The sequence below is a fragment of the Malania oleifera genome, chromosome 13, assembly GCF_029873635.1.
Source record: "Malania oleifera isolate guangnan ecotype guangnan chromosome 13, ASM2987363v1, whole genome shotgun sequence".
Lineage (NCBI taxonomy): Eukaryota > Viridiplantae > Streptophyta > Magnoliopsida > Santalales > Ximeniaceae > Malania > Malania oleifera.
The window spans coordinates 26481197-26509098 of record NC_080429.1 but is presented as its reverse complement, the minus strand read 5'-3'; the positions used below and the strand labels follow the sequence as shown (position 1 = coordinate 26509098).

General features: G+C 35.4%; 1 protein-coding gene across 1 annotated transcript; it reads right to left on the bottom strand.

The window, feature by feature from the left end:
* LOC131146356 (DEAD-box ATP-dependent RNA helicase 20) lies at positions 1-25540 on the bottom strand. Its single transcript, XM_058095932.1, has 10 exons — positions 25281-25540; positions 24293-25161; positions 24022-24201; positions 23685-23846; positions 23417-23571; positions 2041-2133; positions 1840-1925; positions 1530-1756; positions 432-665; positions 1-347 (listed from the first exon to the last, which is right to left on the bottom strand). Exons 1-10 carry the CDS (start codon positions 25334-25336, stop codon positions 247-249), a joined length of 2163 nt encoding a protein of 720 aa, XP_057951915.1. The 5' UTR covers positions 25337-25540; the 3' UTR covers positions 1-246.
* Between the last annotated feature and the right edge of the window lie 2362 nt (positions 25541-27902).

Below are 27902 nucleotides of genomic sequence, written 5' to 3'. Positions count from 1 at the left end.
TGGGAGAAATTATATTAATTAGCGTAACGATCATATGTAAATAAGGAAATTGTCACTTCCCTAATGTCAACAAACTACTGGTACACATTAACAAAGCAAAATCCATTTAGGCCAGCGAAAGAAGCAAGAAGCTGGAAGGTTAAACTTCCACTCTTTCGTTTGTCATAAAAAAAATCCAAGATGACCCGCAAAGTTTCATCTGAGTCCTCAGTTGAATTTGCACATAATTGGTGTAGTCCAGTGAAGCTACCAAGGCCTCTTTCCACCTATAGGAATAGTGTTAGATCCTGAAATTAATGAACGGCTGACAAAGCCCCGTCCCCTGGAACGGAAGTTGCCCCCAGAGCCTGAAAAATGAGCAAGAAAAATGTCATTTATTCCCAACGCACACCCAGAACTTTGAAATCCAAATATGGAAAACAGAAGGTTACCTCCCAAACTAGAACCAGCTGACCGGGCCAAAGCAGATAATGGAGGAGGAACAACCTGCCCTGCTTCTTGGAGTATCTTAATGAGATACCTGGCAAACTTTGCATTTGCATGCGTAAAGAAGGTAAAGGCAGTTCCTCTAGCCCCTGCACGACCAGTTCGACCAATCCTGTGGACATAATCCTCAAGGCTTGACGGAAAATCATAATTGACCACACATTTGATGTCCTTCACATCTACATTTAATAATTTCAGAAGTTAGGTCCAATAAATCTCATTATGCAAAATTTAAATGGAGAAAAACAGCAATTGCACCCTTATCCCTGCATCCCTAAGATTTTGAGCAAGATCAAAACAAGAAAACACGTTCCTACAGTCCTCATATTAACATGCCCACCTTAACCTTGCAGGGATAAGGAGCAGCTCCCAACACCTCCATTTCCAAATCCAAATCCAAATCAATATATAAGTGCGTTAGTCAACCGGGCTGCCACGACAATCAGCTCCATAACCGTGGATGGGCTGCGATAACTTCAACCATGTTACTTAGACACTATCTCAGGAGCAATGCCACTTAAGTCACTTCAACAAATAATGCAATCGCCAAATAAAAAGGCCTGTTTTATATACTCAATTTCCCCGCGTGCAGAGACAAAAAAAGATATACATGCGATTTTCCTGATCGGTGAAACACAGTGGTCCACATAATATAATGACATGTGTCACTTATCTCCCCAAGAATTTATAAACTACTGTCCCAGCAAAATATGTCAAACTAAGCTCCTCGTGTCCACGTAACATCAGCTGTAAGCATCAGGAAGCACCCTCTGGCAGAGGTTTTAACAGGATCATAGTAAACATGAGAAACCAAATTGCTTCAGTCCAACTCATGATCCCTTCATAATGTAGAAGGATTGTGCCCGAATGTGAACACAACCAAGCAGCCAATCACTATTTCAGACATGATGGCACCTCCTTTCGCACCCAAACCACAAATTATATTCTCAGAAAAGTGGACAGCAGCCGGCCGACTCGCCTATTTCCCAGAATTTCAAGACCTAATTGAACACTCAAAGACTCCTAACACACAGTGATCCTACCAAGACCACGTGCAGCAACATCAGTGGCAGTCATTATAGGACTTCTGCCACTTCTAAACTCAGCCAGGACCCAATCCCTTTCTTCCTGGCTTTTATCACCATGGATGGATAGAGCTGGCCACCCATCCATTCTCAGCTGTCTTGTAATTTGGTCACATCCTTTTTTTGTTTCAGTGAATATCAGGATTTTGCTCCCATCCATTACTTCTTTGAGCAATCTGATAAGCCTGCATAGAAAAGAATATACCACAAGATCAGATCAAGACTTGACAAAAGCTAGCTCTTCCAGCTACTAATTGCCAAAACGGACCTGTTGTACTTCTCTAGCTCTGTCACAACTTCAACTACTTGTTGTATGGATTGATTTGCTTTCAGATCCGAGGATCCTATTATTATCTGCAAAAAATTGCAACAATACACAAGGCGTTAAATAAGCTTTGAACAAACAAATACATGACTGAAATTGTGAATGATGATAATGTCAAAACTACAAAATAAAAATAGCACAAACCTTATATGGATTTCTTAAGAACTGCCTTGCCAGTGTTTCCACTTCCCTAGGCCATGTGGCACTCCAATATAGCGTCTGCCTATCAGGTCGAATCTGTGTTTCCCAAAAATAAAACATTTTCCAAACTCAATTTTTTGTCTGAAATGAGATTTTGATATGAAAAATTAGAGGCTCAAATTAGCAAAGAGATACAGTGGATCACCTCTCCAAAATTTAATCCAGAAAAACATTCAAAAGCAAGGAAATCATGGTGGAATCAAGTAAAAATGAGATAACATCCATTACACATCAATTATTGGCTCATGATTCATATAAACCTTTGCTTTCCTAGAATTTCTCTAAATGGTAATGCCATCACCATCATCAAAAGAAAAAGGCAAAAATAATTGGAGGTTCCTAGATGCATAATTGTTTAGACACCCTTAATTCAGCAATGAACTTCCAACAAGCACCTCAAGCCTGCTTATCCATCTTTCTCTAAATTCTGTTCATGACCAGTTAAGAATTGTTTTTATAACAACAAAAAACCAAGCCTGAAGTCCCACTAGGTGGGATAGGCTACATGAATCATTTTCCCCCAATTTACATGATCAGACAATTTCCTCTGACAAATTCGAGGTTATTAAAAATTTACTCACAAACTCATTGCAAGTTATTTTAGGTCTATCCTTATCTCTTATACTGTCCCTCACAGTAACCAGCTCACTCCTCACTAGCACAATATCAGACCTACGTGGCAGGTGCTCAAACCATCTGAGTCATCCTTCCCTTCTCTTATCTTATCTTCTACAAAAGCTACGTCCAACTTACCGTGAATATGTTCATTCTTTAATTTATTTTTTAAGGTTATACCACTCATCCACCTTAGCATTCTAACTTCAGAAACTTTTACTTTTTGGATATGTTGTTTCTAAGTTGCCCAACATTCAAATCCATATAGCATAACTGGTCTTAAAACCGTCCTAGAAAACTTCCCTTTTAATTTTACAGATATTATACGATCACACAGCAAACTCAAAGCACTTCTTCATTTTACCTAACCTGCTTTAACTTTATGCATTACATCTTTAGTTTATCCTTCAGCTTGCATAATGGAACCAAGGTATCAAAATCACAAGTGTTATAAAATATTTTCATGTCATTGAAATGCCAACAACAGTCATGCCTTGTTCTTAAGAATGATCATGTTCTGGGAGACCCTGCCAAACACATGTTTAAGAAAAAAAAATCAATGACAAGCTTTTCAAAAGTTCTTCTCAATTGCATCAAAGAAAACAAGAGCTCAGTAGTTATTGCATTGCTATTAAACAGGAAAAACTTTAAAGAGCAGCCCCTCAACCACTTGGCCACGCAGACTTTCCTATAAAGCCCAAAACTCCATAGCCATTTGCCAATCTCCTGGTAAAGCTTTCTTCACATCAACCAAGGCCTACATTATCCAGATCCCCACGCAACACTACCACCAAAAATTTAACTAAATCTCATCCCAAGAGCATCAAGTAAAAAATGGGTAAGCCCAAACAATAATATATTATTCAATAATGCTGATTTGTCCCTTTTTTGAGAGGTCCAAAGATTTCCTCATCCGCCCCACTAAGTATCTCAAGCATTTCGATGATGGGAGTCTTAAATTTCAATTTTTCTACCAAAATTAAAATTTTAAAACAGAATAAACTGCAAAAAAGAGGTTCCGAACCAGAAACTCATTGTAGGATGGTTCAAACCTTGAGATGCATCAAATATGGGTGCGCTAACCAAGCCTGATAGGCCTCCATATTATGTATAAACCAAACTCCTCCCCCCCAAATAAAAATAAAAAAAGCAACTCCTCTGCACTAGGGACCATCTCTTGACGTAAGAGAACATTCAAGCATCCTTAGCTGTTAGATAATTAATCTCCACACCTCTACAACAAACCACAAAAAAAAAAAAACACTCAAAATGGCTGCCTCACAACTCACAAGCCAAATATCCCCTACCTCCCAATTATGAACCCTTTTGCTAATTTTATCCGAACAATTAGCTAGCCTAGAACCTCCGTGACTTTAATGAAAGAAAGGCGAAAGCACAATTATCAACCCAAGTGAACACACAATTATCAGCTGCAAATAAACATTAATCAGTCTAAGAAGTAAATATTCAATCAAACAAAAGATAAAAGTGCATCTCTGAGCTGGGCCAATAGTGTAAGATCAATTCAATGTCCTGTACCAGGCTTCCAATTTTCTCAACAGTACAACAATCTTGAAAATAAAAAAATAATAATAATGAGCCTCACCTGAGTCAACTAAGCGTGACTCAAAATGTTGACCAAAATTAAACATGTTTTTTTTCAGTCAATGTTCAGTCACATCTTGCTTAAACCCTCATACAATTTACCATATAACTATTTTGAGTGTCTTCCAAGTTCCATCCTAAGAAAAAACAGCATTCATCCTCCATCATATTACACAAAGTGCCTCTTGCTTCCAGCAAGTGTCCTAATTATCTAGCCCATGGCTGTTGTCAAGCTGTGACATAAGCCATCAGATTAGTGGCATAGTGGAGTTTAAAACCCTAACACCTAGCGTATTTCCCCAGGGTGGCAGGCTGCCTATCAAGCAGTTCAATAAAAATATATCCCTCTAATCAAAGCTAACCAGTTTTTTCAACCTGAAGCAAAAACAAAATCAGCAGAAAGGAGCAGCAAATTATTGAGTTCCCAAGTCAAACAAGACATCAACAAGACCCCTCTAGCATCACCTACATGCTATTCCCCCCCCCCCTTTTTGCCTCAACTTCGCCTTTTAAAAAGCAAAAGTTGGGTCGAACATGTTTGCTAATCAGCTTTTTCAGCTCTCAAAAGCCAGCTCTATTAACTTTTTTGGAGAGCTTTTAAAAGTTACAAATTTGAAATTTTTAAAAGAAAAAGGCTAGCTTTTTCTCTAACAAATTATTCTATTTCATTGTTGTCTATAACTTTTTTCAAATATTACAAAACTATCAAAACATTAATTATATTTCCTAAAATACATATCCATTTTACTCACTTTAAATACTTTTAGGCACCTTATAACCTTTTTCACCAATCACTCAAAGTCAACTCCTTCTATCTAATAGCTCTTTTTCACAAGGGGGTCAAACATTTTTAAAACAATATCAATAAGTTCCTTTTCATTGGCTCTTTTCAAAAGGTCCTTTAAAAAGGGTATTAAGCCTTTTTAAGCCTAAAAGGATACAACATGGACACGACAAGAAATCCCCTCTGAAGTACAAGAGTGGTCAAAAAAACAAAAGGGAATAAAACAGAAGCAAGAGTTATATTAATGCTGCCTTTCAATCCCTATGACCCAAACCATGTCTGGCAGCAGCATTCAACTGAAAAACCAAAGGAGTGGGCCCAAAACAAGGCCAAGTACACAGCCCTATCCCACAACAAACAAGGAGAGGTAGTTCAATCCTTGAAAATTCTCACATTCCTCTCTAACCAAAGGGTCTTCCAAAAATTGCATTACAGAAAAGGACTCGATCCTTCCTTCTCTTTCCTCAATCAGTATCTCAACAAAGAAATTCGTCCACCACCTGCAGTGGCACCCAAGCTTCATCAAAACCAGAAAACAGAGCATTCCAATTTCCAGAGATGAAAAGCCACCTTGCAGTGAAGGAAGAGGTGGGCTTTCATTTCACTAGCCTCATGACACATTAACACGCACATGTCAGGGTTGACGGCCTTGAAGGGCCTTGGTGTCTGTAATAAATCATGAGCATTCACGCTGTTCAGTGTCACCATCCAGATGAAAGTCAGAACCTTGAAAGGAGCTTTAGCCTGATGTAACTCCAAGGAGAAAGTCTCGGGGAATGAGATTGAAGGAGAACTTATCTTTTCATGCCCCTGTTTTCTTCAACCTGATGCCTTACATTAAACACTCACCTATTTTCAACCATTGATGAGTTTTAGGTAATTTGGGATGATCTCTTTGGCATCCAAGGCAAAACCCTAATCCTAGAACACTTTATTTTGACCATAAATAAGATATCACACATTCCATTGAAAGGCATTAAGAAATACAATCCTCAACACCTGCTGCCAAGCAGGGAATCCTTAGTCGTAAGATAAGTTCTTATACAAGCTTTTTGTGTTCTATGGATATGTCTCTACTCTTTAAGTCTTCTCCTTTAGATAAAAAGTATGTTCCGATAACCTATGTATAAAGAATGGTAAAGGGGTCCTAACAAGGAATATTTCATTCCAATTCCAAACTAGGTAATAATGATAGTATCTTGTACCTGAATTGGTGACTCACTTTTTCTAAGTAATGGGAAAGAGGACCGAAACATGCCACTGAAAGACTCTAATGAGACAAAGATGGGCTGTCAAGAACGTAAAGGAGGTAGGATGGGCAGTTGGTTAGATCTAGTAAGGATCATACATGGACAGTAGTGGGAGTGTTTGGAATATTTTCATTTGTATTTATCCAATAATGGTATGAATTGCATGATTTGAATATGTGAAAATACAACTACATGATAAAAGCATGTTTTTGGGTCTGCAATGTAGTGTGTTTGGGAACTCCACTTGTGATGCACTTAATATCCTAATCTTTTCACACAGCCGGCCCCAAGCCCTGGTAAAGGAGGAAGGTTGTGTTAAGTAGCTGAAAGACAGCATAAAACTTGTCAACTTACTATGATATGAATCCTCATTGATTATTCGCTAGGGCATCCCCTACGAGCGACGCACTGCACTTATAGCACCTAGGTGTAGTCAAAAGTGGCTAAGGGTGAGCTAGGTCGTCACCCCGAAGCGGCATGCTATGTCGGTGCTTGAATACAATGTCAAATATGCAAAGGTTCCTACGTCATTCTAGAGGTAAGCATGTAAAGAAGTTAGTTCAAGAGACTAGAAGCAGATTAACAACTTTGTAATATAGGACTTACGAGTAAAAGCATGGAAATTATGGATATAATGATTAGAAGAACAATTAATCTAATCTGCCTTCAAGAAACCAAGTGGGTGAAAGAGAAAGCTAGAGAAAATTGAAAATTCAGGACTAAAAACTTTGGTACACTAGAAAAGAAAAAAATAAGAATGGGGTACAGATTTTTGAAGACAAAAACTTAAAAGATAGCGTTGTAGATGTCAAAAGTAAGGGATAGAATTATAAAAATTAAGATGGTCTTAAGTCAAGAGACAATAAATGTCATTAGTGTAAGAAATTAAGATGTAATAAAAATAATAACTAAATTAAATTAGTGAGATAATTATAATAGAGAAGCTGAGTTGTGGTAGGACTGCTGTCCTTAAAATCAATTTCACGCCTACATAAAAAATCTCTCGGTGCAAATAATCACAGCGCGCACGGTCTCCAGGATTACTCAGCTAGGCCCAAGTTTGTGTGCACTCACACATTCCAAAGCTTTAGGATCTATAATATACGGTTACACAATGTAGAGTAAGGAAAAGAAACAAGGATAAGATAATAATAATAATAATAATAATAATAAGATACCTACTAGAGACTACCACTAGATGATGGAGAGAACAAATATGTACGAAAGAGAAGAGATATGTTTCTCTTGGTTGTGTTTTGAAAAGGGCTAGAGGTAGTATTTTTATAGGTTGTATAGGCGAGTAACTTCCAGCAAGTTATTGCAGCAAATTAATGGTATTTGACCGTTCAAATACCACCATTACTATCTAGATGTTGGAAGAAATTAAATAAAATAAAAACATCTAAAAAAAACACCAAGAAGAAACTGCTGTCATTAATCCACAAAATAAAGAAAAAAAACTGCTAAAATTTGAAACAACTCCAACAATCCCCCCACATGTTTCAAATTATGAAACAAAACAAAACAAAAAATAAAACAAAGGTTCGATAACCATGAAAAGTCATGCAAAGGATGACAATACCTTTCGGTTTGCAGTTAGAGAATTTGTGCTACAAGCTACAAGAACTTGGTGAATTTTATAATCTTGAACCAACCTATTTTAGTGAAACTCTATAAACACACAACTCATGACATTTCTAAATACAAGGCTCCTATGGGTTGATACAAATAGGCCATGTGTCACGGTCCAACTATTTTCACACCCTTGTGAAGGGCCGTGCGGCACTAGCTAAAGCACTCTTGCTTAACTAGCCAGCCTATCATTTACCAACATTCATCCACAAATTAGCATTCATTCAAATAGCAGCGGAAACAATAAGCATTCATGAAAGAAGTGGCACGCAAGCAGTAAACATTAAAACTACGCAATTCATTAACACCACCTTCGTTGACAAGGTATGTTTAGCAAGGGAGGCAGGTAGGCTAAACACATTAACAATAACTAGTGAGTTTTACAATGACTGATGAACACTCACCCTCCCCTAAAGAGCTTTCTAGGCTATTCTAACTCTGGCATTAGGAAACATCAAAGTGACCGATGAGTCATACTGCCTTATTTGGCATACAATGAAATAAATACTGGAAAATTACCCTACACTAGCATTTACTTGATGGAAACTCATCCTAAACACACGATGCAAGCAGTCACAGGCAAGCATAATGCCCTGAACAAGCTTAGCTCGTGACACTATGCATCGTACCTAGATTTCCATAATTTAAAAAATAAAAATAAAAAGGGGGCAGCCCAGTGCACAAAACTAAACAAATCGGTTCTGCTTGGATTACCATGAATACTCTAGAAAATTTTAGCCCACTAAACTTTCATAGGCTATGGCCCCAATTCCACACTCATATGGGTGAATTTATCAAGTGTGTAACTACAACTAAACACACCACCTAAAAAAGGCTATGGATTCATTAAGAGATAAACTCATCCTCACGATCGTTGATGTTGCACTATTCCAACACCATAGGGATGAGCAAAATAAAAAAAATAATGCTCGGCAAACTACTCAATTACTTGTTATTACCCATTGAACCTAATTCATGTGATCTCCAATCACATAGTTTGGGTTGTCATCATTAGTAGTTTATGTTAACGGCTTGAGATTCATCCCCTAGATCATGGTATTAAATAACGACCGTTACGCTACGTAACGAAAAATCTGGTCTTTGGTACCATTATAGGCCGCTAAAGCGGTGACCAGAAAATTCACGCACATAACGGCCGTTACGGCTTGCAACAGCCACTACGCCACATTACGGGTGCCGACAGCCCCCCTACACCGTACCTTATCTCCTCAAATTTGCTCCATTTTGTGTGTTTCTCCATCGTCCAGCTTAGATCTCCTCATTTGAAGCCTCCAAACAATCGAAAAGCAGCTTCGAAGCCTTCGATTTTTTGTTTGAACCTTGACGTTGTGCTCCACAAGTCCACAGGCTGAGTTCCCTCTTTCTCTCTGTCTCCTTCGTACAGCTTAGATCTACTAATCTGAAGCTTCAAAATCCCTAAAATCAACTTCGATTTGTCGCTTGAAGGTGTGCTTCGCAGGTCAGCTGACTGGCAAAGTTTCTTCTTTCCCTCTTCGTCAGTTTGTCTCCTTCGTCCAGCTTAGAGAACCCCAAAATCAGCTTCGAATCTTCGATTTGTTGCTTGAAGGAGCTATGCTCTACAGGTCGGCTCCATTCGCAGGCTCGCAGCTCCAAAAAATCAGCTTCGAGGCCTTTGATTTGATGATTTGGAGGCTTCCAGCTCTCCATTCGCATTTCGCAGCTTCAATCGGGAGTGGGTAACTAGTACTGGGTAAGTGGGTATGTCTTCCTCTACTTCATTGGTTCATCCAATGTAATTACTAAATTACTAATTTATTATAAATTAATAATTTAGTTTATTTTATAATTTCAGTTTATACTTATTATTTAATTAGTGTGTAAATTTGTAAATGATTATATAAGTAAAATTTATTAATTAAAATAAAAAATTAGTATAAAATTATTAAAATATAAAATCTAGAGTTACTTAAAGAGTTAAGAGTACAAATTTATATTTTATAATTAATATTTTGGCAAAAAATTATAAATTAATATTCTACATATTTATTTTTTTTAAATACCTTGACAATTAATAATTAAATATTAGAACTACAATTTATAATAAATTCTAATTTCCACATAATTAGTAAAGTGACTCAAGTACACTACCTTTTAAATAATTAAATTGTAAGATTTACATATCCATATTTATTTAGTTAAATTGCAAATTGTAATATAAATTATTGTATTATATATGTATAAATCAACTAAAATTTTAAATAGTTAGCAACTAAAAGTTTAAATTTAATCCATCATTTATGTAATATTGTTATGTAATTAACTAATTAATTAATTATGTACCATTTTATTTCTCAATTTATTGTATAAGGACGATAACTTTATTTTTAACTTGTGCAAAAGACTTCTACTAGAAGTCATCTAATCAAGCACCAAGATGCCACATGATAAAAAAAGGAACTCAAGAGCTACCTAGTGAAGACATTGGTTGATCTTTTGCTACTCCAGTGGAAGGTAGTAGACATATTGTCTTGTGTAAATTATGTGGAAAGACAAGTAAAGGAGGAATTTAAAAAAGGTCAGGTGTCTTCATGTTCAAATGTAACCACGAAGGTGAGAGAAGAAATGATGAAACATCTACAAACAATATGTAGAGAAGAATGGGAAGAGAGGCAAAAATATAGGACAAGAACCGATGGAAGTGATAATTATTATGAATAGGGTGGTGGCTCTAGTAGTGGCAGTGCTAGGTGGTTTTGGTGGAGCTCGGTCACAAAGTCTTCGAGAAGTTGGAGGTAGTGGACGACAATGGATTAACCCTAATGGCCCTAAAGCTAGATTAAAAGCAATGGATCCTACTCAAGAAAAAAGTGGGAGTGTCAAGCAACCAAAAATAAATACCAAAATTCTGAAGGGTTTAAAAAGTAAACTAGGAAAAGCAATGAGCAAATTCCTAATTTACAATCGAATTCCAACGAACGTAGCAAACTCTTCATGTATGTATGTGTATATTGAGTATTGAGTCTATTGACTCATTTTTAGTAACTTTATGTCTTTAATTAATTGATTCTTTATTTTAATTACATTTCTACATCTTTTTACCCATTAATGCAAACTATAAAAAAAAAAATATGCCTTTTTTTTGTAAACAACGCACTAAAATTAATATAAAAATCATAATGCCTATTAAAAAACATTTGTAGGTTTAATGAAAGCCATCAAAATTCATTGAAAAACATGTATAAATGGACTTCTTGCTTATTTTTCAATTTTGGCATGGTAATGCATGCATGAAAAGAATTCACGACCGTTACGCTCACTTCCCATTACGTAAGACCCGCACCTCCCGCGACTTCGAACCATGCCCTAGATGTTTTTTCTACTAGTTTTCTAGCTAGTCCCTTTATCAGAGGATATGCTAAATTTCTCACTAATCTCACATAAAGTGATCACTCCAAGTGAGATTAATTCTCTCACTATCTTATGTCTTAGGCATATATCCTTACTCTTGTCATTATAGGACTTATTATTTGCTCGAGCTATTGCTGCTAGGCAATCACAATGTATAGACAAAGATGGTACTAGTTTAACCCACAAAGGAACATCTACCAACATATTCATTAACCAATTAGTATCATTAGTTGTTTTCTCTAGAGTTACAAACTTTGCCTCCATAGTGGACTTTGCGATGCATGTTTGTTTCTAGGATTTCCAAGAAACAACAGCACCAGCTAAAGTAAAATATAGCCACTCGTAAACTTGATATCATTTGTGTCTAATATCCAATTAGCATCAGAAAATGCTTCTATAACTGTAGGGAATCCACAATAAATAGTACATAATTTATGGTACTCTTAAGATATTTCAACACCCTTTTTAGTGCTATCCAATGGTTATGCCTAGGATTATGATTGTATCTACTAAGTCTACATACTACAAATGCAATATCTAGGTGTGTATAATTCATTAAATGCATTAAAGAAAAGAACCCACTATTCAAGCATACTCAATCTTAGCAATAGGATCACCTTTATTTTTTTTAAATTGTAAACTAGCACTATATGAAGCTTTAACAGATGTACAATTAATATGATCAAAATTTTTTAAATCTTTTCCCGCATAATGTGACTAGGATAAACAAATATCATTGTACTCACCTATAACTCTTTTACCTAAAATTACATATGCTTGTCCCAAGTCTTTCATTTCAAATTTTGAGGCAAGAAACAATTTGATTGAGTTAACAATTTCTAAACTGGTGTCAAATATTAATATCATCAACATATAAACACATTATTACACCACTATTACCATCAAATTTGTTGTACAAACATTTATCCGATTCATTAATTTTATATCCATCACTTATAAGAATGTTATCCAACTTTTCATTCCATTGTAAAGGTACTTGTTTAAGTCCATACAAAGATCTAACTAAATTACAAACTCTATGCTTAGCACCATCTACCTTATAACCTTCACGTTTCTTCTTCTAAATCACCATTCAAGAATGCAGTTTTTACATCCATCTAGTGTATATGTAGGTTATATATAGAAGCCAGGGCAATTAAAACTCTGGCGAATAAGTATCAAAAACATTCTCTCCTTCTTTTTGGTTATACCCTTTGGCTACTAATCTAGCTTTAAACTTATCAATACTACCATCTGGTTTCAACTTCTTTTTGAATACCCATTTACACCCAATTATTTTATGTCCAAGTGGTATTCTACAAGATCTCATGTGTTATTTAATTTTAGAGATTCTAATTCATCTTCAATTGCTTCTTTCCAAAACATAGCATCTAGTTACAACTTGTTGATAATGTAAGTGGATCATCTCCAACTAGAAAATTTGTTACAAACTTAGATTCAAAAGTTGTTTCCTTTCTACTCCTTTTAATTTTCCTAGGTTCAGGATTTTTTACATTGTTGTCAACAATTTATTTTCCACAAGATGTTTTATCTATTGTTTTATCTACTATTACTTCTTTATGTTTTAAAGGAAAAATGTTTTCAAAAAATTATGCATCTCCTGCTTCTATTATTGTATTCAGTTTTAACACATCATTATCAGATCTAATAATTAAGAATCTACATGCAGCACTATTTTGAGCATATCCTATAAATACACTATTACTAGTTTTAGGATCAATTTTCCTTCTCTTTACTTCTTGCAAACCTACTTTAGCTAAACCACCCCACATTTTCAAATATTTTTAAATTGAGTTTATAGCCATTCCATAATTCATAAGGTGTTTTATCACCTTTCTTAGGTAGTATTCTATTAAGTATGTGATTAGCAGATAGAGTAGCTTCCCCCCACATATTAGAAGGCAAATCTAAACTTACTAACATTACATTCATCATATCTTTCAATGTTCTATTTTTCCTTTCAGCTATTCCATTCTGTTTAGGTGTCTTAAGGAGCTGTTACTTCATATATTATTCCATTTTTCCACAAAATTCACTTAAAAATCTTGATTCATATTCTCTTCCTCGATCAGCTCTTAATCTTTTGATTTTCCTATCCTTTTGATTTTCCACTTCTATTTTAAACATAATAAAAGCATCTTTAGCTTCTCTTTTGATTTTAATAAATAAACTACAGTATATCTAGAGAAGTCATCAACAAAGATTATGCAATAATTTTTTACTGTCTCCACTCATGTGACTTTTAAAATCTCCTAAATCACTATGGATGAGTTCTAATAATTGTGTACTTCTAGTTGTCACAGTTTTAAAAGGTTTTCTAGTAAATTTAGCTTCTACATAAATTTCACATTTTTCTTTGTTAGAGCTAGCTAAGTTTGCTATTAGACCTAGATTCCTCATTCTTTTAATAGAAGCAAAGTTTATATGTCCTAATCTATCATGCCAAAGATCTAAAGAATCAACTAAGTAGAAGAACTAACATTTTTATTCATACCATTAATAATAGTAAACACAAGCAATCCATTACTACAATAAAACCAAGATACAAAGTTACGAGTCAAGATAAATTTGTCTAGCTTAAAAGCCAATTAGATACCAACCTTATTATGGATGGATCCAAAAATCAAATTTCTCCTAATATATGGAACATGAAGTACATCAATCAATCTGAAGGTTTTTCCATGGGAGCCTAAGGTTCACAATACCCTTTCCCTACACAGATGAGGATCGGGCATTACCCATAAATACTGATTCCCCATCAACCTTTTCATATATGTTAAAAAGATTACGATCACTGCATATACGTTTGGTGGCATCAGTATCCACTACCCAATCACGTGGATTTTTCACAAGATTCACCTCAAATACCACAGCAGCGATCACCTCATCTTTGACTTGGGGCTTATTATTATTATTATTATCACCCCACTAACACAACCTACACTGAGGTGCATGATGTCCAGGTTTACCACAAACATAACAGTTACCCCGTGTCTTATTTATGTTGGAGGGGTTGTATCTTAGTAGATTGTCAAAATGGTTGCTATTTCGATCGTCTCCTTGGTTGTTGATTCGACTGTGCAATCGATTGTTGGTTTGGTTGTTTCCTCAGGCATTGAACCTTCTGCTATTGTAGCTCCCCCTTGCTTGTTTCCCAATTCTGAAGCTTCCCCCTAGATCTCACCTGGTCATCTTCCACCAAGTTTTGCCTTTCCCATTACTTCATTATTCCAAACCACCAATTTTCTATTAGCTTTTTTCTATCCTCAGGTAGACGATAAGTTGTTTTAAGTTCATATCCTTCTTCTTATGCATCAAAGTTCCCTTGGTCTTGTTCTAGGATGGTGGCAATTTATCAATCAAGAAAGTTGTCTGAAATATATCATTTACTTCTATTTCCTCTGAAAACATATTGTGCAACAATTTTTGGAATTCTCGAATTCGGAGATCTACTGCTTTTTCATCTATCATCTCATAGGGCAGGAATTTGCTGCAAGCAAATTTCTTGGTTCTAGCATCTTCCGTGATGTAGTTCTTGTTGAAGATTTTCCATATTTCCTTAGCAGTGTCATACTTACAATAAACATCATAAAACTCATTCACCAAAGTATTGAGAATGTAGTTCTTGCACCTCTCATTATCTTCCTCCCACTTTAATATGAAGTGGTTATTATTTCCTTCTTGTTGAGGCTGAGAAAACTCCGTCTGTGATGCACTTAATATCCTAATCTTTTCACACACAGTAGGTCCCAACTCGGGTAAAGGAGGAGGGTTGCATCAGGTAGCTAGCAACCAACGTAAAATTTTCAGATCACTATGATATGAATCCTTATCAAATATTCGCTAGGACATCCACTACAAGCGACGCATTGCAATTGTACCACCAAGGTGTAGTGAAAAGTGGGTGAGGGTGGGTTAGGTCGTCACCCCAAAGCGGCTCGCTGTGTCGGCGCCCGGGTACAGTATCAAATATGCAAGGATTCTTGAATCATTCTAGACATGGGCGGATAAAGAAATTAATTTTAGGAGGACTAGAATTAAATTAGCAACTTGGAATAAAGGACACTTATGGGTAAAAGCATAAAAATTGTGGACACAATGATTAGAAAAAAAAAATTAATATAATCTACCTTCAAGAAACTAAGTGGGTGGGGAGAAAGCTAGAGAAATTGATAAATCAGGATTTAAACTTTGGTACATTGAAAGGGATAATAAAGGTTATGAGAGGATACATAGAGAATATGGATATGGAGACAAAAATGAGCCTGGGAAGATGATCTTAGACTTTTCTATGTCATATGATTTTATTACAATAAATATTTGCTTTAAGAAGAGAGAAGAACACTTAATAACCTTTAAAAGTGGACAAAATAGATTTTTTTTCTTAACTAGGAGGGTATATCGTTTATCATGTAAGGATTGTGAAGTTAGGTGAAAGCTTTTTCACACAACATAGAGTTTTATTGTTAGATATATTAACAAATAGAAGAGAAAAGACAAAATAAACCAGTGTAAGAAAGCAAAAAAGTAGGAATATGGATAACTTTGAAAAGTATAAAGAGGTGAGAAAAGTTGCAAAATAGGCCATTAGTGAAGTTAAACATAAATCATTTAATAATTTGTTTGATAGATTAGATACAAAAGAAGAGAAAAGGGATATATTTTAACTTGATAGAGCTAGAGCAAGAAAGAGTAATGATATTGTCTTACTTAAGGAAGGAGACATAAAATAAAGATGGCGAAGTTACTTTAATAAGTTATTTAATGAAAACCAAATAGAAGGCTTAAATTTAGAATTAACAAATGAGGAAAAGACTAAAAATATGAGATTTATTCGTAAAATTAGAGTTAACGAAGTTAAGTTTGCACTAAAAAAAACGAAAAATGGAAAAGCTACAGGATCAGATAACATTCCAATTGAAGTTTGGAAATGTTTAGGTGATAACGAAATTATGTAATTAACTAATTTATTTAACACAATTATAAAAACTATGACAATTTCATATGAATGGAGGAAAAACACTTTAATTTTTATACACAAAAATAAAGGAGATAATCAAAATTGTAATAACTATCGTGGTATTAAACTTATGAATCATACGATGAAACTGAGGGAAAAGATAGTTGAACAAAGATTAAGACTAGAAACGAAGGTCTCAAAAAATCAATTTGATTTTATGCTTGGGAGATCTACTATAGAAGCTATATATCTTATAAGAAGATTAATAGAAAAGTTATGGGAAAAGAAAAGGGACTTGCATATGATATTTATTGACTTAGAGAAAGCATATGATAAGGTACCTAGGGAAGTTGTGTGGTATTTAGGAAAAAAAAAAAAGTGTATGTATTAGGTATACTGATACCATTAAGGATATGTACGATGGAGTAATGACTAGTGTAAGGACTATACATGAAAAGACTAAAGAATTTCCATCACAATAAGTGTACATAAAGGATCTGCTTTGAACCCTTATCTTTACCTTAGTGATGAATCAACTAACTAGGAATATCCAAAATGAGATTTCGTGGTGTATGTTATTTGCAAATGATATTGAATTGATTGATGAAACTAGAGGCGGAGTAGAGGCTAAGTTAGAATTATGAAAAGAACCTTCAGAATCTACAGGTTTTAGGATAAGTAGAAATAAGACAGAATATAAGAAATGTAATTTACTAATTTCAATAATAGTAGGAGGAACTTGGAGACAAAGTTAAAACTGATGATAAAGAAATAAATAGCACTTGTAGATTTCAATACCTTGGATCTATTATGCAAGTTGAAGGAGAAAATGAAGAAGATGTAATGCATAGAGTTAAAGCAGGTTAGATAAAATGGAGAAGTGCTTCAACTGTGCTCTCAGCTTTGTGATCGTAGAATACTCTTAAAATTAAAAGGGAAGTTTTATAGCATGGCTATAAGACCAGTTATGCAACATGAATCTAAATGTTGGGTGACTAAGAAACAGAATATCCAAAAAGTAAAAGTTATCGAGATAAGGAAGAAAAAAATTCGTAGTAAGTTAGGTGTAACTCCTATAGAAGATATGATAGGGGAGGGACTCAAATGGTTTGAGCACTTGCAAGGCAGGCCACATAGAGCACCAGTGAGGAAGAGAGAGTTAGTTACTATACGGGGCAGTAGAAGGGGCAGGGGTGGACCTAAAATAACTATAGTGAGCAAGGATGTAATAGCCCTGAATTTTTCAAAAGAAATAGTCCATGATCTCATAAATTGGCGAAAGAGGATTCATGTATCTGACCCCTCCTAGTGGGACCTAAGGCTTGGTTTTTATTGTTGTTGTTGTTGTTTGGTTGAGGTAGAGGAGTTTCCAGAACATAGACCACTAACAAGTTTTTCAAGGAAAAATATTTTTTTTGCTTTCCAATGCTTGTAATTGGTCCCATCAAAAGATTCCACACGGGTGAGATCAGTCAATAGTTTCTTCGGTGTAGGATTAAAGGCGGTCATTTCAGTTTTAAGATTGTAAGAAATTAAGATGTAATAAAAATAATAACAAAATTAAATTAGTGAGACAATTAAAATAGAGAAGTTGAGGCATGGTAGGACCACTGTCCTTAAAACTGATTTCGCGCCTACAAAGAAAATCTCTTGATGCAAATAGTCACAGCGCGCACAGCCTCCAAGATCCCTCAGCTAGGCCCGAGTTTGTGTGCACTCACAAACTCTAGAGCTTTACGAGCTATAGCATATGGTTACCCAATGTAGAGGAAGGAAAAGAAACAAATATAAGATGAAATAATAATAATAATAAGATATCTACTAGAGACTACTACTAGGTGATGGAGAGAATAAGTATATAAGAAAGAGAAGAGATATATTTCTTCTAGTTGTGTTTTGGAAAGGGCTGGAGGTAGTGTTTTTATATGTTGTATAGAAGAGCAACTTCCAGGTGGTTAGTGTAGCAGATTAATGGTATTTGACTGTTCAAATACCACCATTAATATCTAGCTTTTGGAGGAAATTAAACAAAATAAAAACAGCTGAAAATAACACCAAGAAGAAACTGCTACACAAAAAACTGCTAGAATCTGAAACAACTCCAACAATTAGTGCTTATGCTCCTCAAGGAAGCTTAGCAAAAAACATTAAGAGATAATTTTGAAAAAAATATGAGTAGTATTATACAAAAGATATCAGGGACTGAGAAAATATTCATAGGAGTAGATCTGAATGGACACATTGAAAGGGATAATGAAGGTTATGAGAGGATACATGGACAAAAATGAGCATGGGGAGATGATCTTAAACTTCGCCATGTCACATGATTTTATTCCAATGAACACTTGCTTTAAGAAGAGAGATGAACACTTAATAACCTTCAAAAGAAAGATAAAAAAAAAATCAAACAGATTTTTTTCTTAATTAAGAGGGTAAATCATTTATCATGTAAGGATTGTAAAGTTATTCCTATTGAAAGTTTAACCACACAACATAGAATTTTAATGTTAGATATATGTATTAAAAATGGAATAGAAAGGATAAAATAAATCAATGCAAGAGAACTAGGTGGTGGAACCTAAAGGGAGAAAATATAATAAAATTTAAAGAAAAAAGTATCAAAGTTGGTGATTGGATTATAAAGGATAGTATATACACAAACATTCTTTGGAGTGGGATAGCTAGCTCTATTAAAAAATAGCAAAAGAGATTTTCAGTGAATCAAGAGGGAAATTCTCAAATAGCAAAGAAAGTTGGTGGTGGGATCAAGATGTCCAAAAAACTGTAAAAAGACAAAAAAAAAAATTGGGTATAAACATGGCAAAAATGTAGAAACATGGAAAATTTTGAAAATTATGAAGAGGTGAGAAAAGATGCAAAAAATGTCGTTAGTGAAGCTAAACATAGATCATTTGATAATTTATATGCTAGATCAGATGTACAAGAAGAGGAAAGACATATTTAAACTTTCTAGAGTCGGAGAAAGAAAGAGTTAAGACTTAGGTAATGTAAAATGTATAAAAAGAAAGGATGATAGTCTTGATCAAGGAAGAAGACATAAAAGATGGTGAAGTTACTTTAATAAGCTATTTAACGAAAATCAAGTAGAATGCTTAAACTTAGAATTGACAAATGAGGAAAAGGCTATAAATATGAGATTTATTCTCAAAATTTGAGTAACGAAGTTAAGTCTGCACTAAAAAAAGATGAAAAATGGAAAAGCTATAGGACCGGATAACATCCTAGTTGACGTTTGTACATGCCTAGGTGATAACAAAATTATATGGTTAAATTCATTTAACACAATTATAAAAACTAAGAAAATGCCAAACAAATGGAGAAAAGCACGTTAATACTTATATTCAAATATAAAGGAGATATTCAAAATTGTAATAACTATCATGGAATTGAACTTATGAGTCATACAATGAAACTATGGGAAAGAGTGGTAAGGCTAGGAATGAAGGTCCCAAAAAATCAATTTGGTTTTATGCCTAAAAAATCTACTACAGAAGTTACATAACGTTTAAGAAGATTAATGAAAAAATTTAAGGAAAAGAAGATTGTCTTGCATATGGTATTTATTAACTTAAAGAAAGCATATGATAGGGTGCCTAGGGAAGTTCTATGGCGGATTTTAGAAAAAAAATGGTATGTAGAAGGTTACTGATGTCATTAAGGATATGTACGATGGAATAGTAACTAGTGTTAGGACTATACATAGAGAGACTAGAGAATTTCTAATCACAATAGGTGTACATCAAGGATCTGCTTTGAGCCCTTATCTTTTTGCTTTAGTCATCGATGAACAGATTACGAGTATCCAAAATGAGGTTCCATGGTGTCTATTGTTTGTATATAATATTGTCTTGACTAATGAAAATGGGGGTGGAGTAGAATCTAAATTAGAATTATAGAGAGAAACTTTAAAATCTAGAGGTTTTAGGATAAGTAGAATTAAGACAGAATATATGAAATATAATTTCAATGGTAGAAGGAATATTAGAGAGAAACTTGAACTTGATGATGAAGAAATCAACAGCACTAGTAGATTTCGATACCTTGGATCTATTATGTAAGCTGAAGGAAAATTTAAGAAGATGTAATGCATAGAGTTAAAGCAAGTTGAGTAAAATGGAGAGGTGCTTCGAGTGTACTTTGTGATCATAGAATACCCTACAAATTAAAAGTGAAATCCGGCTATAAGACCAGATATGTTATATGGATCCAAATGTTGGGCGACTAAGAAACAGCACATCCAAAAAGTAAAAGTTGTTGAGATGAGAATGCTAAGATGAATGAGTGGTGTGATTTTTTTAAAAGATAAATTAAGAAATGAACAAATTTGCAGTATGTTAGGAGTAGCTCCTATAGAATATAAGTTAAGGAAGGGATGATTCAGATGGTTTAGGCACTTGCAACGTAGGTCACATCGTGTGCCAATGAGGAAAAGAGTTACTTATAAAGGGCAATAGAAGGAGTAAGGGTAGACCACAAATAACTTGGAATGAGATACTGAATAAGGATTTAATAGCTCTAAATTTTTCAAAGGGAATTGTCTATGATTGCATAAATTGGAGAAAAAAATTCATGTAGCCAACCCCGTCTATTGGGACTCAAGGCTTGGTTTGTTGGTTTGTTGATTTGTTGGAACTGTGGCATGTTTGGTGTTTATAGCCAAAAGGTTTTGAACTATTTAAGGTCGGACTCCCCCCATTCAAGAAGAGAATAAGCATGTAGATTAGGACTTCGTCCCAAGTGCAAACCCATGGCCAAGTCACCTTTGTGTGTTCTAGGCTAACATCTTAGTTTTTTGGTCAATATTTTTTGTCATAATGAATTGTTATCCCATGGTTTGCTCAACTTAAATCTTCTCTATGGACCTAAGCATCAAATCAAGGTCCAAAGCTTATTTATCTTTTTGTTTATTTATGAGTATTACAATCTCGGTCACTTGCTAGTTAAATCCTTCCACACAAGCTCAAGCATCTAGTTATGGTTCAACAAAAGTGTAATTGATGTGCTATTTTTATCAGTATTGGAGTATAGTTGCACGCTTGATGGATGTATGCAAATATGATGATATTTGGTTCATGCTTAATTGAATACTTGCATGTTTGATTTATGTTTGATAAGGGTAATTAATGTGCTATTTTTATCATTGTTGGAGTGTAGTCACATTTGTGTGTTCTAGGTTAACATCTTAGTTTTTTGGTCAATACTTTTTGTCATCATGAATTGTTATCCCATATTTTCTTCAACTTAAATCTTCCATATGGGCTTAGGCATCAAACTAAGGTCCAACGTTTATTTATCTTTTTGTCTACTTATGGTTATAATCACTATGGCTTGTTCAATATAAGTCTTCCGCACAAGCTTAGGCATCAATTTATGATTCAATGAAAGTGTAATTATTGTGCTACTTTTATCATTATTGGAGTATAACTGCATGCTTGACAAATGCATATGGTTGCAACATGATGATACTCGATTTATGTTCGATTGTATGCTGACATGTTCGGTTGTGTTTGGCTTGTTATTGTGTAGTTATTATTAATTATTTAAAAAATATCAAGTTCCACCAAATTGAGATGCTTAATAATTTCATTGACCCCCTCAATTTGTTAGCTAGAGATAGTGGTCCTAAATTAGATTCCTAAGATAACGTAGAAGTAGTCATCATTTGTATGATGAGTCAATTAAGCACCCAAGTGATGAACTATTTCAAGGTTCTTACCACTAGACTCATCTAATCTAGGGATAGTGGCTACATTAACCTTATATTACTTGGAAGGGATTCCATGCCATTTTAGTTCGAAATTCTTGTTTTCCAAAATTCTACCTTTTTCAATACTAAATAAACCAAAATAAGATTTTAAAAAAATTATTTTGGTTTTTTGGGCCCTATAGGCGGGGTTCGTACCACCAATAAAATTTAATTGAAATGGACTTATGAAGCGCATTAAGTGAAGCTGACTTCAAAGCAAATTTGATCTTCTTTACCAACCCATCAAATTATGTGATGGGTAGGCCAATACCAAAGTCTTCTTTATTTAACAGAATAGAACTGCAATGAAGTCGAGCATTCAACGAGATAGTTTTCCAAAATAAAAAATCTAATATAATCACATCATTACCAAAGTGAAGTTTTTCTAAAATATCTACCTTTCCCCTATATTCTTTCTAACTTCTTTTAATTATAGTTTTACATTTTAAAACAAAATTACTATGGATGGAAATACTCTATAATCTTTCACAAAATATCATTTAATGACCTAAATCTATCCTTTTATTGAGCATATGATTTGGTCCAGCCTCCTGGCATTTCAAAAAACAACAGTTACTCCTTCGCAAAATGTTTTATAAAGTGCCCCATCTTCCCCATCCAAGTTGAAAGTGGAGTGGTGACTAGTGGGCTTCGTGCACATCATTCAAGCCACTTCCAGACTATGCAAAGCAAAAATTAAACAGTAGGCAAGATACAGCAAATTAAACCCAAATCCTCCCCCACCTAACCTCCCACCCACACAGAGAGAGAGAGAGGCCCAAGGCTTTAAAAACCTCAGCAGAAATTTCAGAATATCTTTGGTAGTCATTCAGGGTTCTGAAACCAAAACATTATGATTTCTATTGCACCATAATATAGACTAATGCACTATAAGTATTAAAAATGATCTTCTGTGAATTGAAGACAGCATTTAACAATGAAGAGAACCAGGAGGGATGGTGCTTATGAGTTTATCACTCTCTGAGTCTAAAATAATTATGATCAGATAAAACTAAAAACAAAGGGAGAAGAAACTGTGATGCTGATAACATGCCAACATAGTATGTGTGAAAACTATGCATCATATAATTGAAAACAAAGAAGATAATTGATATCAAACATATGAACATGGCAATCTTGAGGGCAATTGCATTAAATGACTAAATTTGAGGAAAGTAATTCAAAATTGTTTTTTGCTACTTGTAAACAAGAATGCTAAGCCTATAATTCCCAAAAATGAATTTCTTGAGTACAGTCAATGTCAGTTTTTTAAGAAGTAGGGCAAAAGATCGTACTTGGGCTACAATTTTTCTAATCTGAGGCTCAAAACCCATGTCCAACATCCTATCAGCCTCATCCAACACGAGGTATGTCACTCTTCTCAGGTTTGTGTGTTGAGCTTCCAACATATCTATCAATCGACCAGGAGTAGCAATGACAATTTCAACACCTAGCACAAGTTAAAAATTAGCTTGTTATTTTTCTAGACCAAATGGACCCTACATAAATAAGAAAAGTTACAAACACTCAAAAGACCTCCTTTCTGCAAAGAATCATTAGCACCTCTTTTAAGATCACGGATCTGTGGCCCCTTTGGGGCACCTCCATAGATGCAAGTACTTCTCATATTTGAACGGGAACCAAATTTCACAGCTTCTTCTTGGATCTGAACAGCTAGTTCTCTAGTAGGAGCTAATACTAATATGATGGGACCTTCACCATGTACTGAAATGTTGTAATAGATAGTAAGGGAAATGAATAAATTAGTAGGAAGCAATTCATTTTTTTGTGCATTTATAATTTCCTTCACACTCATGACATGAGGCAAAGGGAGAAAAAATGGAGCAAACATGAAGAGCCCAGATATAACTCAAGAACAAAAATCCAAGAGCTAACTGACCCAGTGGAGGCTGTGCACTAGCATGTACCAAAGCAGGCAGCAGATACGCCAATGTTTTCCCCGAACCAGTTTCAGCAATGCCAATCAAATCTCTGCCCTTTAAAGCCATAGGCCATCCCTGAGACTGAATAGGGGTTGGCTCAACAAATCCCATTTTAGCAATCACCTCGAGGCAGTAAGCTGCCAGTGCCAAAACATCAAACAGATACAGTTAACAGAAGTATCAAAGACAGGCAATTGAAATCAATGGTTTAGGGGGCCAAAACAAGACCTGGAAAGTTTGCCTCTTGAAACATCCGAATTGGCTTTGGGATATCATGGCCTTGTACTGTGATCTCACGCCTTGCCCGGTAAAGCATAGCTTCTTGTTCAGTCATTGCCTGCACTGAAGGGCTTTCAAAGTAGAAATTCTTCTCAAAAGGGACCAAGTTCCCAAAATCCTGCTTTGGAAGGGCAATATTATCTAAATCCCCTCTAGATGCTCCACCATGTCTACCTCCCCTTCCACCACCATGCCCCCCTTGAAAACCTCTATTGCCACCTCGGCCACCGTCAAAGCTCCTACCACCAGTCCGACCTCCATCGAAACTCCGGCTGCCAGAACGACCAAAGTCTGAACTGCGACCAGCACCACCTCGACCTCCACTAGCTCTGACTCCACCGCGACCAGAGTCAGAAACTCTACCTCTAGCACCAAAATTCTTTCCACGGTCGCCACCTCTGTCTCCACCCCTCCCCCCATTACCACCACTACCACGGCCACGCCCTGCATCAGCTCTCATATCTCCAATATCCCCGTTGGGCATTCTACCACCAACCCCTCGAGCATCACCCCGACCACCAACCGCGCCACCACTGCCACTGCCGCCACCTCTCCCAGCATTAAAGCCCCTTCCTCCGCCGCCACTATACCCACTTCGGCCAATATCAAACTTCCCGCTGCCGGGCTGAAATGGTGGATATCCACCAAAACTGCCAGCTCCAGGCACCGCCCCAGGCCCCCTTCCACTGGTGGCGAAAGAAGCTGGAGGTCCTCCAAAAGAAACAGGCCCATCGCGGCCGAATCCTGGATCGGCGGCGCCAACCATTCCACCGCCCATCACAAGCGGTGGCATCTGCAGCGGCGGCGCCATTAGGTCGCTGCAAATGGATAAAAGAAGACCACCCATGAAAAACTCAAGAAAATCTACCCATTTCACAAATAAAAGAAAACAGATCGGAGCAAGAAAAAATTGATTAGAGTTATTCAGACAAGGTACCTTCTACGATCGCGGTAAGAGTTGGGGTCCCCCAATCTGTGGTCGTAGTGGTTCATTGTAGCTCCCTAAAGGATGAAGACGGCCCTCTGATGTACCGGCTGGTGATGAGCAGAGAGGAGCTCTAGTGTTTGATCTCCTCTAATCTCTGTCTTAGGGTTTGAAAACAGAGATGCAGAAATATCAAGACAGCGTCTTTCTTCCCCCTTCGCCCCTTCGCCTTGCGTAGACTTCCGACAAAGTAATAAAAATAAAATAAAATAAAACACTTCATTCCTTCAAATAAATAGATAAGATATTTGAGACCACTTTTTATGACCAATTAGATTTGTGTTTGTATTTATTATGTTGTTATATTTCTTTAAGTAACAAAAAAAGAAATAATATCCATAATGTTGGGTTAAGTGTTCTAACACATCTATTTTAATGATCAATCAACTATTATCTGATATTAAAGTTGATATCATTTATTATGCTTCTCCTAATATCATCTTTTCTAATTTTAAGATTATTCAAAATCTAAATTTTGTCTAATTGTCTCTTTGAAGCATTCAAATCTCCAAACCTATGTTTATTTAGGACACACCTATATAAACAGTAATCTAGACTTTCAAATCCCACCCATCTATTCACGAGCAGGCCCAACCATAAAGCCCTAACATGTTTTGTTGCATTTGTAGTTCAAGATTCTATTTTCCCTTTTATTGTTGATTTTAAAAAAGGTAGAGGAGAATTATAGCAAATTTGGCGTTATGTGATAGTTATGGTAAACACCTCAGGTGTGAGCAACAACATTCCACTCTATACAGGCAAAAGTAAATTTCCTCAAGAACCTTAGTAAGGACTTTCTAATATCCAAGGTGATGTGCCTAGACTTCCAACTAGTTTCAATTGTTTACCTAGATATTTCAATTATGATTACTCTAGCATCACCCTCTAGGATTATATTGGATAAAGCTTTTGAAATAGTCATTTTTAGTGCAAATCTAATTGTAAGAGCTTCCTTAAATTTGGATCCGTAGTTGGATAACATTTTGACTAGGTCCTAACACCTGGCCAGAATCGTTCTTGACCATAGATGTAGCAAAATCCAACTAGGTCTAACCTCTAAAAATTGCATCAAGTTTAGTTTTAGATAACCTCTTTAATGAGGATACAATGGCAATGTTTAATTGCGTGATTTTGGTCCATTATTATTCCTCATTAGTGAAACATAGCCAATGTTGGAAATGAAAAAGAAAGAAAATACTAATTGAAGATTCAGGCTCCTTTCCACACTGGGGAAAAAGAATACATCAATTTCAAACCTATATACTATTAATATTCATCCTTGTGTGTAAAGATTCAAAAGTCACTCTCTGCATTATCATTTCTAACTATCCGTATAGTTTGAGGCTCCTAGCTTCATCCAAAGAAAAGGGGTGCAAGGAATCCCCTAAAAATCCATAGCCTTGATCAACCCTATGAGCAAATTAGATATAGAAGTCCTTTAATTTTTTGGTGTCCATATAGGTTCATATTGTCTTGCATAATGGGGCATAGGTATCATTTTAATTATATATTAGTGGTCTACTTATTAAACAATATGTTTAAAAGGGTATATCTCAATTTCCCTACTCTATAAAAGTAATTTATTTAATATACATTAAGAGACGCTAAATATCATTCTTAAACAAAGCTTGAAACCAGGAATTAAGGGGACACATCCAAGGGTCTGCCTAAAAACTGAGATCGTCCCCATATCTTATTGAGTAGCACGAATATTTTTTATTATGTCTCTTACCCTAAGAATTATTTTCCAAATATAAAAGTCGATAGGTGCTTCTTTAACTCTTTGGAAGTTTGCTCCTTTGTAACATTTTTTTTATTAAAAATCAATATTCAATTAGACTTCCCACTTGCCACCATTTGCAACACATCTTGGAAATGAAGGCTTGATCTATATCTACCATGCTCTTGAACCCAAGTCCTCCAACCCAACAAGGAGTGCATAAAGAATCCTAGCAATTCATCTTGATACTTTTTTTCCCTAGCCAAAAAGTTTTGGTAATGTGAGTCTCGCTTCTCACAAAGCTTTAGGAACCTTAAGGACAATCATGGAATAGGCATTCATTACATAAATCACTAATTTAAAATAATTTAGACTTTTAACTACTTAACGTGTTAGATAACCTCTTTGTGATATCACCAAAGTATGACTTTTTTGGGCACCTTGAGATTGAAGGAATTCCCAAGTACTTAGCTTTTGTGTTGAGCTCCTTTAACCCTTACTTGGATTTTAAATTCAAAGATAAATTTTTATTAATGTAAGGATTGAAGAATATGCCTAACTTTTCTTTGTTGATAGTATGACTTGTTCATTCTCTATAAACCTCCAAGACTTCCCAAAGACCTCTTCATTTGAGATGTTAGCATTATAGAAAATGGAAAGATCGTGAACATACAAATGGTGGGATATAGGTGGGCATTCTCTTGCTACTTTTATTCCCTACAAATTCATGTTCTTCATTGGATAAAAGCCTAAAAGCACTTTAGCACCTAGAATAAATATGAAAATTGTTATATGTTGGGTTTGATTTCTAGTACATGGAGTATTACATGGATAGTATTCTAAGTGCAACATTT